Below are 16,501 nucleotides of genomic sequence, written 5' to 3'. Positions count from 1 at the left end.
TGTCTCGTAGGAAGTTCACACGCGAGCGGGAGCGGGACGCGAGCGGGACGTGGGAGGCGAAAATATGAAGACTCACGGGAAGTTCGCATGCGATAAGTTAGGAAGTTCAGAAAGGGTTCGAGAATAGTTATTCTCGAACCGGTTCGAGAATAGCAGACCTATATATATATAGGACATATTCATACTACACCCGGGTGTAGTTACACCCACGCGTGTTTCTCATAATCTAGAGAGTATCTATCATACCGGATAGTATGTACATGTAGTATGAAGTATATAAAACTATTTTGGAAGTATATATACTACTTTGCAGGCGGTATGTACATTTTTTTACGTAGACTCATTTTATACGTATACATATGCATGTATTTCGGATATATAGTGCAAACTATGGGTTCACTTGCATTTTTTTCACAAAACTTTATTTGGAGTATCTTAGATATAGTATACGAACATACTCAAACCGATAAAGTATCATAGATACTTCCGTATGGTAGTATATTAGACATGGGTGTAACTACACCCAGGGGTAGGAAGTATTTATCCTATATATATATATATAGAGAGAGAGAGAGAGAGAGGGATATATATATATAGGGTGACACTATTCTGAAACCGGTGCTCAGAATATTATTTTGAGCACCACCGATTCTATAAGGGCTTGTTTGGTACTAGAGTTTTAGTGGGAATTAGCAGGGATAATTCGCTCCAAACTTCAAATCCTCACTTATCCCCAATACATGTTTGGTGCTAGAGTATGAGCGAGTTTAATCCCCACTTATCCCCACTTTTCCCCAAATTTTAGTGTAATTTTTTCAATCCCCAATACTCTACCCCTACCTAGTGGATTGGGGTTGGGGTTTTGTAGGGATTGGGTGACAAAAGTGATTCGCCCAATACTCTAGAGTATTATCCCCACTAATCCCCACTAAAACACTAGTACCAAACAAGGAATAAGGCCTTGTTTACTCCTATGGTATTTCCACCCCCTAGGGGTTTGGGGATGAGAGGGGATTGGGTGAAAACCCCCTTTCACCCAATCCCCAATTTTCCCCTCATTTCCCCACACCCTCCCCCACATCCTCTAGTTACTTTATTTTTTGGGGATGAGAGGGGATATGAGAGGATTGAGATCAGATGATAAAAAATCAATCTTTGCATCCCAAGACGTGATAATGGACAATCAGTAAATTTAAAACTTTGTCTTTAACATAAACTCGGTGTCATGCAATTATGTTATGCAATCTTCTCGAACAAGCACACACATATAAATAAATGCTCCACCCAATAGATGAGCAACCTCCACCATAAAATCAATTTCATGCAGTTTGACAGTACATTAGAAGTCATGGCGCGCTCACCCGCCGAACACCGGAAACCACGCCACCGCCGCCAGAGGACCTCGAGCTAAAAATACATGCAGAGGTAAAATTTAGTACTGATACATCGCTTATAGTTCAAATGTATAGTATCTGCAACTAGTGAGCAAAGGAATCGACAGCCACAAGCACTAACTACTAGAACAATACAGGGTGGTGGCATCATAGTTAAGCATCTAGTAAGGTTGGTGGTATCAACTATCTTACAAATAAAGTGCAAGCAGCTAAATAAAATAAACCACGGCCTAGCAACGGGGTGTTGATCGGCTATAGCTAGCGAGTTGACCCTTCCCCGAGTTGGATCAGACATAGCAGGAGGCAGAGACCGTCTATTTTTTGCATGCATTGAATCTACATAGAGCTTATAGTGAGTGTGCAAATCAACACAGGAAACACAGACAGAGTAGTATCATTCTTGAGAGCTAGAATAACTTCCAATAACAACCAAAAAATTATACTAGTATTGTACTACATCGATTGCTAGTTAGTTCTAGGAGTATCATTCTTGTACGCTTCATCGGAACTTGTAGTGCATTGGGTAGATAAAATTCTTTTGGAAATGCGAGTAGCCCAAGGATCAGACCTCAAACCCATGATACTAGTAAAACCAAAATACTGAAGTTGAAGCCTCGAACCACCACTTGTGCGAAGTAAACCACCAACAAGACAATAGTGTTGCCATGACACGGATGATACGATCGAGAAAAAAGGTGGTGATATTGACATTTGGAAATGTGATAACACATACTACAAAACCATCACTACATGTATCGACAGGTTGCCTCCATTCTAATTTAGTCTGGATAGTTTAAATGTACAGTGACTGCAACTAGGGAGCATCCTTATAATTTAACTAAGCCCATCCTTAAAGACCAAGTTCAATGCATACAACACTTGAGTTCAGATTCATATATGGCTAGATAGGCATACTTATTCATGAAGGTTAAGTATGTTACATCAGTACTATATCACCTGACTCTAGGCCGGCACCATCACTGTCTAAATATATAAGCCATGTACTTAAACAAATGGACGCAACATCACTTGTTAAAATCAACTAGCAATAATAAAAGGAACAGATTGAACAATTCAACCTCGACAGATGAAGATATCAAGCACATATAATTAGTGGCAAGAGATAAAGCTATTCGAGGCCATGCATGAAGTGGTATATTCAGGATACAACATTATATATTTAGGATACCGCATTATATATTTAGGAGACAACATTAGCATATTAGAAGTTGCATTGAAGATATGCTTTGCGGATTTAGTTTCGAGAGAGGCATGGTGAAGTTATTCATTTGCGGATTTAGTACAATTTGGACCATAACCGCAACTACGCTAGCCAATCCCATGCGGCCATGCCATGTCCACTAAACGAGCTAATGTTATTACGGGATTGTTACAAGGAACTACTGACTATGGATCAAAAGAAGAAAACAGGGCATATGCAGAAGAAGGTAAAATGGTACATACACATACCTCAAGTCAACTCTTGCAGCTCACCCCGGAGCCACATGATAGCTGACTCCTCGTCTTCAGTGACCCAAGTGAGGAAGGTCTCGCGGTTTTCAAGACTTTTGAAGACTTTTGAAGCCTTAACTCTCTCTTGACGGGTGAAGTCTTGGATTTTGTTTACAGTTGCAATGCACTTGGCAATGGAGAACGTACTCGACTCGGCCTTCTCATCTTCTGCTTGTTTTTCTTTCATCTTCACATACCTGTCTACTACTTGCACCATTTCATCGCTCTTAATAGGCTTCTTTAATTCCTTTGGAGGAATTTTCTTTGGTACACCAGTTGCCTTCTTCTCCATTCTTTCACCAACATTCACTAGATTCAGCAATTGCAAATGTTAATATACACTTGATACAATTTGTTATATATATTTAGTCTTGACTGAAGGGAATTACCTTGGTTGGCTGAACTTCCCGTGCCCTCATCTTTCTTTTCAGTAGGGTCTTCATCCAGAATTTGCAAGTCCTCATCAAATTCAGACACAGCTTCTTGCACTCTCTCATCTTCTAACTCTTCATCAAGTTGAGATGCCTTAGAGCTTGAAGTGAAATTGTGATTCCCCTCAGCTATTTGGCCTATGTATACAAGTTAACATCAGTATAGTAACCATAATACAGATCTCCGAGCATTACAGGAATATGATAGCAATTGCACAAGTTAGCATCAGTGCACTAACCATCATATAGATCTCCAAGAGAATCATACATAGGAAAGCCATTTCTCTTGAATTTCCCAATTCTTGGAAAGGACTACAAAACAATGGTGAGAGGAAACAATGAGTCTAAGCTTATTATGAAGCTTGTGACCAAGTATAAGAATGGAGAAACGGAAGCTTACGATTTCTAGGTTATCCCACAAAGCCTTCTCAGCAACTATCATGCAGGTCTTCTCATCCCAACCAGCGCCACTTTGCATCTGAGCTTCCTTGAGCATCTTGTATTCTCTCTTGAGTTATTTTTCTTTATCTTGTAGCTGGGATTTGACGAAGTTCACCTGCGGATTATGTTCCTGGAATATTTGCGTCATTCGATTCCAAGTGTCCCCACTCCATCCATTTTGTGCTCTGTAATAGTCATTATTATGCTCATGAAGTATATCGATCAGAGATTTCTCAAGCCCCAAATTCCATTGGGCTCTTGCTTTCGTTGCTTGAACAAAATTAGTAAGGTGTTAGTCAAAACTTGACATGATTCATCAAAGAATTTGCTGCTCTATATCACAGTATAGCCATACACAAATAGTACCTTTTGGAGATTTCCTTTTCTTATTGGTCGGTGGAGTTTTTCTCACACCAAGAGCAGATTTTTTCAATTTGAACTTGGGTGTGCCCACTGGATGCAAAGTCGGCTTCATATCTGTTGTCATAAGAATAATACCGTTAGACTAAAAAGGCAAACATAAAACAGGAATAAGAATTACTAGTGGACATGAATAAAGGCAAACATAAGATAGGAACCATAATACACTGAGTCCATTACAAACATATTGGCAAACATAAGAACTTATTCTCCGACAAACATAGTACATTGATTACATTATTACATTAACAAATTACTACTACATGATAAAGCAATAAATTCAAAGTAAAGGCATTGAAACAACACAGAGGAAGATTTAAGTTTCAGCAATTGCTTTCAACTTTCAACATGCATATCTCATGGATAATTGTCAACACAAAGTAATATGATGAATGCAAATAAGCAAGTATGTAAGAATCAAAACACAGTTGACACAACTGTTTGCTTCTAAGATGGAAGGAAATAGGTAAACTGACTCAACATAAAGTAAAAGAAAGGCCCTTCGCAGAGGGAAGCAGGGATTAAATCATGTGCTAGAGCTTTTTAAGTTTTGAAATCATATAGAGAGCATAAAAGTAAAGTTTTGAGAGGTGTTTGTTGTTGTCAACGAATGGTAGTGGGCACTCTAACCCCCTCATCAAACAGACTTTCAAAGAGCGGCTCCCATGAAGGACGTTATCTCTACCGAGCAAGGTAGATCATCCCTCTTCTCTTTTGTTTACACATGTATTTTAGTTTTATTTATGGTTGACACTCCTCCCAACCTTTTGCTTACACAAGACATGGCTAACCGAATCCTCGGGTGCCTTCCAACATTCACATACCATGAAGGAGTGTCTATTTGCAAAATTAAGTTGCTTATCGATGAATCGGGGCAAAACATGTGAAGAGAATTATTAATGAAAGTTAATTAATTGGGGATGGGAACCCTGCTGCCGACTCTTTTGCAAAATTATTGGATAAGCGGATGAAGCCACTAATCCATTGGTGAAAGCTGCCCAACAAGATTGAAAGATAAAACACCACATATTTCCTCATGAGCTATAAAACATTGACACAAATAAGAGATAATAAGTTTTGAATTGTTTAAAGGTAGCACATGAAGTATTTACTTGGAATGGCAGAAAATACCACATAGTAGGTAGGTATGGTGGACACACATGGCATAGGTTTTGGCTCAAGGTTTTGGATGCACGAGAAGTATTCCCTCTCAGTACAAGGCTTTGGCTAGCAAGGTTGTTTGAAGCAAACACAAGTATGAACCGGTACAACAAAACTTACATAAGAACATATTGCAAGCATTATAAAATTTTACACTGTCTTCCTTGTTGCTCAAACACTTCTACTAGAAAATATCTAGACCTTAGAGAGACCAATCATGCAAACCAATTTTCAACAAGATCTACGGTATTTCTCCACTAATAGGTTTAAACTACATGATGCAAGAGCTTAATCATGATCTACTTGAGAGCTCAAAACAATTGCCAAGTATCAAATTATCCAAGACAATATGAGGCATTTTCTTGTTTCCAACCAAATAACAATAAGTGCAATAGCTTCCAACTTTTGTCATTGAACATTAAAAGTAAGAGTGAAGAACACAAGTGTTCATATGAAAAAGCGGAGCGTGTCTCTCTCCCAAACAAGGATTGCTAGGATCCGAATTTATTCAAACATAAACAAAAATAAAAACACACAGACGCTTCAAGTAAAGCACATAAGATGTGACCGAATAAAAATATAGTTTCAATAGAAGAAACCTGATAAATTGATGAAGAAGGGGATGCCTTGGGCATCCCCAAGCTTAGACGCTTGAGTATTCTTGAAATATGCAGGGATGAACCACGGGGGCATCCCCAAGCTTAGAATTTTCACTCTTCTTGATCATATATCATCCTCCTCTCTTGACCCTTGAAAACTTCCTTCACACCAAACTTCTCATAAACTTCATTAGAGGGGTTAGTACTTAAAAAACTTTAATCCACCTTGGCCCTGTAGTGACACATTGCAAGAACTCAATAAAACATTAGCTACAGACTCTCCACGTCTAGAAAGCCTTGCTTAAAGTCCACAAGAGACAATGCAAAAAACAGAGACAGAATCTGTCAAAACAGAACAGCCAGTAAACACGAATTTTTAAGAGGTACTTCCGTTGCTCAAATCAGAAAACTAAAAACTAATGAAAGTTGCGTACATATCTGAGAATCACTCACGTAAATTGGCAGATTTTTCTGAGTTACCTACAGAGAATCATACCCAAATTCGTGACAGCAAGAAATCTGTTTCTGCGCAGAAATCCAAATCTAGCATCAACCTTCTATTAGAGACTTCACTTGGCACAACATTGCAATAAAATAAAGATAAGGAGAGGTTGCTACAGTAGTAAAAACTTCCAAAACACAACAAAACAGTAGAAAAATAAACACATGGGTTATCTCCCAAGAAGTGCTTTCTTTATAGCCATTAAGATGGGCTCAGCAGTTTTAATGATGCACTCGCTAGAAATAAGAGTTGAAGCAAAGGAGAGCATCAAAAAGCAAGTATGAAACAAATTTAAGTCTAACCCACTTCCTATGCATAGGAATCTTGTACACAAATAAATTCATGAAGAACAAAGTGACAAGCATTGGAAGATAAAACAAGAGTAACTTCAAAATTTTAAGCATATAGAGAGGTGTTTTAGTACCATGCAAATTTCTACAACCACATTTTCCTCTCTCATAATAATTTTCAGTAGCTTCATGAACAAACTCAACAACATAACTATCATATAAAGCATGCTTTTCATGATCCATAAACACATAATTTTTTTCAAGCTCAGAAATAATAGGATTAAAACTTTCAAGCCCGCTTTTATCAATAATGTAACAAGATGATTGATCAATCTCAAAAGATATGGGACTCATAGATAAAGTCAAGAACTCTCCAATCCCATTTTCATTAGTAGTACAATTAATAATATCAAGTAACATAGGACCATCATCTAGAGATTTATCATAAACATTTGTCAAGCAAAACTCTTTAGTACCATGCATTTCGACATCAGGCACAAACAAAGCATTATCATAAGATTTATGAAAATAGCATGAATTATCATGAATAACAGTAGCATAATTATTATCACAAGTTTTACTCATAGGGAATATTTCAAGAGAATCCACAGGAACATAACATTCATCCGCCTTTGGTAAGCATGGAGGACAATCAAATAGTGTAAGAGATAAAGAGTTACTCTCATTAGAAGGTTGGCATGGGTAGCTAATCCATTCTTCCTCCTTTTTTCATCACTCTCCTCTTCTTTTTCATCCAATGAGCTTTCAGGTTCATCAATTTCCTCCTCTTTTTCATCCAATGAGCTTTCGGGTTCATCAATTTTTTCTTCCACTTGGTTCCCGCAAATTGTGAGTGCATTCTTGTGCATTAATGAGTCTCTATTTATAATCAATGATATAAGGATTATCACTGTAGCTTTCTATGCAAAAATTAAGGATAGAAGAGACATAATCTTTAAGGTCCTTACAAACAACACAAGTTTCATAATTTTTAGCAATGAAGGATTCGATCTCAGAAGCTCCAATAAACAAAACAAATTGTTCTACTTCTTCGAACCCAAAATGAATATAGCTATTCCAATTATAGTTCTTAATTAAAACTTCCTCACTAAAGCCACATTGAAATTTAAGATGTTTAGTATCCTGTTGAGAGCAACAGTTTATATCATGGCATTTAAGCAAGATTTTAGCAATTGTATTCAATTTTTCTATCACAGCACTCATAACTTTTCCCGTTCTTGATTCTCTATAATTATTATATAATTCAATAAGCTCCAAATAGGTTGTAGGTTCTCCCATAATAGCAGTTTTTAATTTTTAGGTTTTTCAATTTTTTATGGATTTTCGGGTATATAGGGAAAATAAAACTAGACAAAAACAAACTAGACAAAAGTAAACTAAGCAAAATAATAGTAGACAGAAATAAACTAAGCACAAATAAACTAGACAAAAGTAAACTAAGCAAAACAAAATAAAATAAAACAGAGAGAGAGGTAGAGTGTACTCCCCAGGTGAACTTATGAGTAGAGCTATGCCTCCCCGGCAACGGCGCCGAGAAAATAGTCTTGATAACCCACAAGTATAGGGGATCGCAACGAGTCTTCGAGGGAAGTAAAACCCAAATTTATTGATTCGACACAAGGGGGTAAAGAATACTTATAAGCCTTAACAAGCTGAGTTGTCAATTCGAGTTGCACTGGAAAAGCACTAGCAACAGGGGTGATGTGAAAGTAGCAGTGATATGAGAGCAATAGTAACGAGTAACACAGCGAGCAATAATAGTAATATGAGAGCAATGGCACCGGAAAATAGTTGATACTACTTCCAATGACATGTAGAACGAGTATATGATGATGAGAGATGGACCGGGGTTCCCAGCTATCTACACTAGTGGTAACTCTCCAATAACAAGTGTTGGGTGAACAAATTACAGTTGGGAAATTGATAGGATTGAAATAGCATTAAGAAAGAACATCAAGATTATTAATCATGTAGGCATGTTTTCCATATATAGTCATACGTGCTCGCAATGAGAAACTTGTACAACATCTTTTGTCCTACCAGCCGGTGGCAGCCGGGCCTCAAGGGAATCTACTGGATATTAAGGTACTCCTTTTAATAGAGCACCGGAGCAAAGCATTAACACTTGGTGAAAACATGTGATCCTCATACCTACGCCTTCCCCTCCAGTTATCCCGATTGCTTGTCACTCCGGGGCCTCGGGTTCCGGACATAGACACGTGCAAACAACTTGTAGATACAATCTAAGCAATAAGTATAGAGCTTAAATCTAAGATCATGCCACTCGGGCCCTAGTGACAAGCATTAAACACAACAAGATTGCAGCAACAATAACTTCACAAACTTTATAGATAGACTAATCATAATGTAACAATCCATCGGATCCCAATAAACACAACACCGATTACATCAGATAAATCTCAATCATGTAAGGCAGCTCATGAGATCATTGTATTGAAGTACATGGGAGAGATGATACCAACTAGCTACAGCTAGAACCCGTAATCCATGGGGGAACTACTCACGGAGCATGATGGAGGCGGTGGCGTTGATGGAGATGGCTTCCGGGGGCACTTCCCCGTCCCGACAGGGTGCCGGAACAGAGACTTCTGTCCCCCGAAACGGAGTTTCGCGATGGTGGCGGCGCCCATGGAGTCTTTCTGGAGTTTCGTCAATTGGTATCGATGTTTTAGGTCAGGACGGCTTAAAGAGGCGAAGAGACGGAGTCGGAGGGGCCACGGGGCCTCCTCACACTAGGGGGGCGCCCCCCCCCTTTGGGCCGCGCCGCCACCACATGTGGGGCCCCCAGGGCACCCCTCTGGTCCCTCTCTGACTTTCTGGAAGCTTCCGGGAAAAATAAGGTTCTGGGCGTTGATTTCGTCCGATTCCGAGAATATTGCCCGAACAGCCTTTACGGGAACCAAAAACAACACAAAACAGAGACCGGCACTTCGGCACCTTGTTAATAGGTTAGTTCCGGAAAATGTATAAAAACATTATAAAGTGCAAGCAAAACATGTAAGTATTGTCATAAAACAAGCATGGAACATCGGAAATTATAGGTACGTTGGAGACGTATCAATACTGTAAAACCAGTGGCCTTTGCAGAGCGAAGGACTCGAGCATCTGTGGCCGAACCCTCCCAACCACAAGAGATGTATGTGACGTTAAGGTCGAAGTCACTAATTATCATTACGTTGTGGCTGAGGGTTCCCTTTCTATTTCTGAATGGTGCAGCAAGGTGCGGTGATATGGAAATAGGCACGTGTGTTCCATCAATTGCCCCTATGCAATTCTGCAAAGTAAGAAAGAAATGGTGATATAAGAAAGGATCTAGATTAAGGTAAGGAAGAAAGTTGGGGTTTCAAAATAAGAACCTCGAAGTAGGGGAAGAAACGGTCATCATTAGCTATTCTTGGATGAGGATGATCAATAATGGGAGGCTTCAGAAATCGCCTACTTAGGACAGGGATGATGTTGAAGAACTCTCTTATGCACTTGTGGAAGGTACGATTACTGTGTTGGAACTCCAATTGCAGGTCTTCGAAAGAGGCATTGTGTGACAACATGTAGAGGAAAATAGCAAGTTTTTCTTCCACATTAATCCTTTTGTCCTTCAATAATTTTTCTCTTCTAAGATAGGATGCTAAGGATCTGAAAATGTGTGGCTCCATCCTATAGGCTACCCGGCAATTCTTAACATGTCCGTCAAGGATTCCTTGAACACGTTGCATGCCATACAAGACGAGCTATGCCGCTGCGTTCTCTCTACTTGCCCTCTTCTACTCCTTTTGTGATAGTGCGGTATTGGTAAAAGTAAGAACATGAACTCCTCGTCGTCTTCCTCTCTCCTCTTCCTAATAAGCTCTAGCCTTTGTGTATTCATTGCAGCACTAAAACAATAGCAATTAAAGGAGGACAATAAGAATACAAGAGCTAGATTGCATGGTTTCACATCAAGTACGAGCGATAAATATGATTCATACCAAAAGCTGGAGTTCTCACAAGTTCCCAAGATGGAGGTGGCTGATCCAATCGAACAATAGGCCAAGGTGCAGGTATCTATCAAAACAAGAAAAGGCTACTTAATCAAAAGGATTGAATCATATATGAGCAAACTCCTACTCAAAGGCTCCCTTGCTGTGTATTTTAAACCTGAAATCTTTTTATTGAACTTCCTTCTCATATTATTTATGAGTTGTAACTACAGACATCATCCTCAACACTACACATTTCTGTTTGCTTAGAAACGAAATTGGTACCAAGCGATGTTACGAGTAGACAATAGCTAATGTATTAGATAAATGATACACTGTGTTGAGACAATATGGCTATGGATAGAGTACTGGATACATACGGTACGGAAGAACAAGGAAAATTTTCAGTTACAGCAGCATACATCACCTAAGACTTGTAAATGGTACATTATCTAGAGACACCGAGACCCTTTTCTGGAATCATGACAGCGCCAAAGCAACGTCAGACTCAGGAATCACTAGATTATTTGCAAAGCCAGACTCCAAGGAGAAGTAAAACCATCCAGCAATCCGGAATGTGGTGCGTCTGTTGGTGGCCATGTTGGATCCTAAAGTGCTTGAGAAAAGGGCCGATGAGAATGGTCAGCTATATATTGGGGTGACGGTGGTGCTAAAGATGAAGGGGTATGACTTCTTTTTCCGCCGTCAGCCTGAGGACTTTGTTCCAGACCCCGAGTTTGTTCCTTATTTTTGGAGGCGCAAGGGTAATGATCCGGATGATGATGATGCGGCAAAGGACAAGGACAAGGAGGATACTGATGACCCTGCCCAGCCTGTAGAATCTCATACAGTGCATATGGAGGTTGATGCTACGCTTAGTTCAGGGGATACCCAGGCTAAATCAGTGTCAGCTACGGTGCTTTCAAATGCCTTGATCGCCGTAACCCCTTTTAACCCCTTTCCGAGAACACCTCGTGCAAAAGAAATCGTCGAGGCGGCGCGGATCAGGTCTCCTGGGTTGATTGCACGAATTTCGCCGGTCGCTGATTCATCGCCGGGGACTCCTAGTATGATGCCGATCGTCTCTGTTGTTAATGAGATGGACGCAAGCACCTTGCAGACTACTGGCTCGTCACATGGAGATGGGGCTGATCAGCACATGCATGCAGCGGGTCAAACTGAGGACATCCTAGTGCTGGCTGAGGCTGCCAATCATGTGTACGTGTCTCCGGCCAGGTTGCTTCAGGATGGCTCGTCCACTGGAGTTGTTGGTCAGGCGATGGACTCCACCACTGCTCCTACAACGACACCAGCTGCCGGCCCAACATGCATGGGGGTCATGGACGTGGGACGGGAGATGTGTGCTGCCACCGTTGGGGAGTCTTCATCGACATTATCTCCCCGGATGGTGGCCATCCGTCGCCGCCTCCTGAGATGACGTTGGAGCGGGAGGGACCTGCAGCATCACTGCCCTCCCATGCTCCAATGCCGGCGGGTGTTGGCATTGCCGTCTCGTCCACGGCGACCGCGACCGCGTCTCCTGCTTCCATGACGCCATGCTCGTCGGCGGCATCCGGGAAGTCTTCAAGTGCGCCTTCTGTTGCGGCCTCGCCGCCCCCATCGCCCACGTCGGTGGCTCCTCCGCGACAACAGCCACCGACATTCCATAGGCGTAGCTCACGCCATGCTATGGATGTAGATGGGGCGAAGGCGACGGATGAGGACACCATGACGAAGGCTATGCGTCGTAAGGCGGCGATAAATCTCGACCCATGTGGTATGAATTCAAGTTCTAAATCTTTTTTACCTTTTTCGGATAATGTGATATCGTCTAATCTTGCTAGTGTAGGAGTCAGTTTAGGTTCTAATAAAAATGATATTTCCATTTCGGCTAAAGCTTTGAGACATATGGAATTTGACAGATTAAGAGTCAATCCTAAAGTTTCAGCTAAGTCGGAATCCTCTACACATGATGAGGAAGAGCTGAGTGCCACATTAGATGGTCAGCTTCTTACTCATCTTGTCGGAGAGGTAGCGGAGGTAGATTTGGATGAGATGATGCTAAGTTCTGTTTATGATCTTAAAGCATCTAGTCGGAAATCCAAAGCTAACTCTGCTTCAAAAAAATCTAAATTTTCTTCTAAGGTTAAATCCACAAAATCTACAATGGTTGTACAATGAATGGTATGTTTTTTAATAGCAGAGGTCTTAAAGACTTGGCTAAACATTTACATATCGCGGATTGTATAGCGGATCATTGTTTAGATTTTGTGGGTATTTCCGAGACCGGAAAACGAGATTTCTCTGGGAGTCTTTTAAACCGCATCTCTGGTGGGGTTGACTTCTCATGGTTCTCTCGTCCTCCTCGTGGTCGCTCGGGTGGCATTTTACTGGGCGTCAGGATTTCTACTATGGAAGTGTTGGCTTGTTCGGAAGGAGATTTTCATATTAAACTCCACATCCGTAATAAAGCCGACAATTTCACATGGAGTCTAGTCGCGGTGTATGGTGCCGCCCAAGATAAGTTCAAGGCTGCCTTTCTACGTGAATTGGTTAACTCTGGCGAAAGATAATCCCTATCCTATAATCATAGGGGGGGATTTTAATTTGCTAAGGTTTTCTCACGAGAAGAGTAGGGGCCGTTTCGATAGCCATTGGCCTTTCTTATTCAATGCTGTCATTGACAGTCTGGATTTGAGAGAGGTTGAAATGGTTGGTCGACAGATTCACTTGGGCGAATAATCTTCCCGAGCCTACTTATGAGAAACTTGATCGCGTACTGATGGATCCTGATTGGGAATTAAAATTTCCTATGGTCACTGTACGTGCTCTTCCTCGCATAGTAGGTTTGTCAGATCATGCTCCCATACTATTAACGACCGGAACGCCTAGAACACAAAGTAAACGCCAATTCAAATTTGAATTGGGTTGGTTACAACGTGATGGTTTTTCGGATATGGTTAAGCGTGTATGGGAGAGATCTGTTGCTGGCGTCAGCCCCATACAAAGGTGGAATAATAAAATTCGCGCACTGCGAAAACACCTTGGTGGTTGGGCAAGGCATGTAGCAGGGATTTTAAAGTCTGAAAAGTTGCGCTTGTCAACCCCGATTGATGACCCGGAAGCTCTTGCTGAGACACGGTTGTTATCAACGCAAGAAATTGAACTTAAGAGTCAATATAATGCGCGAGATGGCTTCCATGTTGAGAGAAGAGGAGCTGAAATGGTATCAACGATCAAAGGTACAATTTATCCTAGAAGGAGACTCGAACACAAGATACTTCCATTCGTCGCTAATGGCGGACATAGGAAGAAACTTATTCATTCTCTTGTTCAGGATGAGGGTATGATTGTTGGGCATGAGCAACTTAAATCTTACATTACTAATTATTATAAGGATCTTTTTGGGGAACCAGAAGAAGGAACTTTCACTTTGGAAGAATCCAGGACTCAGGATATTCCCCAAGTATCCGCGGAGGAAAATGCCTTTCTTACGGCTCCCTATTCGGAGGAGGAGGTGAGAAAGGCGGTTTTCCTAATGGAGCATAATAAAGCACCGAGGCCGGATGGTTTTCCAGCAGAATTTTATCAAAATTTCGGGACACAATCAAGTCGGACCTTTTAGCTTTGTTTTACGCATTACACGAAGATCAACTTGAACTGTTTCGTCTTAATTTCGGTGAGATAATCTTATTGCCAAAGGTTATGGAAGCAGAACGGATTCAACAATACCGTCCTATTTGCCTTCTTAACGTGAGCTTTAAGATCTTTACAAAAACCGCAACTTTAAGACTTAACTCGGTTGCTGATCATGTTGTGCGACCGTCTCAGACGGCCTTCATGCAAGGAAGAAACATCCTGGACGGGGTAGTAACTTTGCATGAAACAGTGCATGAGCTTCACCGGAAAAAGTTGAATGGTGTTATTTTAAAAATTGACTTTGAAAAGGCTTATGACAAAGTCAAATGGTCTTTCCTTCAACAGACACTCAGGATGAAAGGTTTTTCGATGAGTGGCGTGCTTTAATTCATAATTTCATTTTCGGTGGAAGTGTTGCCATTAAAGTCAATGATGATGTGGGCAATTACTTTCAGACGAAAAAGGGATTACGGCAAGGTGATCCATTATCTCCTATGTTATTCAACATAGTAGCGGATATGCTTGCTATTATTATTGAGCGCGCAAAAGTGGATGGTCATATTGAGGGGGTAGTACCACATCTTGTTGATGGTGGACTTTCTATCCTTCAATACGGCGATAACACAATTCTATTCATGGAACATGATCTTGAAAAGGCAAAAAATCTTAAGCTGATCCTATCAGCCTTTGAGAAGCTTTCGAGTCTTAAAATTAACTTCCATAAAAGTGAATTGTTTTGTTTCGGCGAAGCCCACGATGAGGCCTCCTTGTATGCTGAACTTTTTGGCTGCGGGATTGGTCGGTTTCCTATCGATTACTTGGGTATCCCGATTCATTATCGGCGACTCACTTTAGCTGAATGGAAACATGTCGAGGAAAGACTTCAGAAGCGTTTATCGAGTTGGAAAGGAAAGTTACTATCTCTAGGTGGTCGTTTGGTTCTCGTTAACTCAGTACTAAGTAATATGGTACTGTATATGATTTCCTTCTTCCAGTTGCCTAAAGGAGTCTTGCGTCGATTGGATTACTTTCGATCTAGATTCTTTTGGCAAGGAGATAGTGAGAAAAAGAAATATCGACTGGCTAAATGGAACGTAGTTTGCCGTCCAAAAGACCAGGGAGGACTTGGGATTCATGATCTTGAGGTTAAGAATCGAGCCCTTCTTGGAAAATGGTTATTTAAGCTTCTTTCGAAGAAGGTATATGGCAAACAATTCTCAAAAGAAAGTATGTAGGCTCGAAGGCTTTGTCCCGGGTCATCCGGAAACCTCGGAGACTCACATTTTTGGGCTGGTCTTATGGCAATGAAGAAATTCTTCTTTCCATATACATCTTTCTCTATCAAGGATGGATCTCGGATACGTTTACGGGAAGATAAGTGGTTAGGCAATACCACTCTTCGAGAACGAGTATCCAGCTTTATATAGTATTGTACGCCACAAATCTGATACCATTGCAACGGTGATGCAAAATTCACCATTGGAGATGTCATTCGGACGTGACCTTATAGGGCCCGAGGCTTGCATCCTGGAATACGTTGCTTCAACGACTCGAGAGGGTCCAGGTTGACGCATGGGTCCGATGTGGTTCGCTGGAATCTAAAAGAGAGTGGTAAATTCTCTCGTTGATTCTATGTATAAAGCGTTGATTCAATCCGATACGCCGAGTTGTAAATAATAAAAAAATCTGGTCCATGAAGATTCCATTAAAGACGAAGGTCTTTACCTGGTATCTTCGTAGAGGGGTTATCCTTACTAAGGACAATCTTGTGAAACGTAGTTGGCAAGGTAGTAAAAGGTGTGTTTTTTGTCTTCACGATGAGACTATCAATCACCTTTTTTTCCAATGTCAATTTGCGAGATCTATATGGTCAATAACCCAAATAGGTTCTACCTTGTACCCACCTCGGAGCGTTGCGCATCTTTTTGGCAGCTGGCTCAATGGGGTGGAGCATAGGTTCAAAACTTTTATTCGGGTGGGGGCGATTGCCATTATTTGGTCGCTATGGCTATGTAGAAATGACAAGATTTTCCATGATATTAACTCATCTTGTTTGCAGGTTATATACCGGTCCACCGCTTTGCTCCGTTCGTGGTCTTTGCTACAACGAGTAG

At 40.9% G+C, this 16,501-nt stretch overlaps 1 protein-coding gene across 1 annotated transcript; it reads right to left on the bottom strand.

Moving 5' to 3' along the window:
- Positions 1-3,017: 3,017 nt before the first annotated feature.
- Positions 3,018-3,847, bottom strand: LOC124681695. Its single transcript, XM_047216539.1, has 5 exons — positions 3,738-3,847; positions 3,577-3,649; positions 3,296-3,475; positions 3,104-3,215; positions 3,018-3,033 (listed from the first exon to the last, which is right to left on the bottom strand). Exons 1-5 carry the CDS (start codon positions 3,831-3,833, stop codon positions 3,018-3,020), a joined length of 477 nt encoding a protein of 158 aa, XP_047072495.1. The 5' UTR covers positions 3,834-3,847.
- Between the last annotated feature and the right edge of the window lie 12,654 nt (positions 3,848-16,501).

Source organism: Lolium rigidum, unplaced genomic scaffold, assembly GCF_022539505.1.
Source record: "Lolium rigidum isolate FL_2022 unplaced genomic scaffold, APGP_CSIRO_Lrig_0.1 contig_52411_1, whole genome shotgun sequence".
Taxonomy (NCBI): Eukaryota; Viridiplantae; Streptophyta; class Magnoliopsida; order Poales; family Poaceae; genus Lolium; species Lolium rigidum.
This window is presented reverse-complemented; position numbering and strand designations above follow the sequence as displayed.

Coding starts and splice junctions, on each gene's coding strand:
- LOC124681695 (XM_047216539.1), bottom strand. CDS start 3,833: ATGCTCAAGGAAGCTCAGATGCAAAGTGGCGCTGGTTGGGATGAGAAG. Junction 3,650..3,737: donor TGTGGGATAACCTAGAAATC/GTAAGCTTCCGT, acceptor ATTGTTTTGTAG/TCCTTTCCAAGAATTGGGAA. Junction 3,476..3,576: donor TCTTGGAGATCTATATGATG/GTTAGTGCACTG, acceptor TTGTATACATAG/GCCAAATAGCTGAGGGGAAT.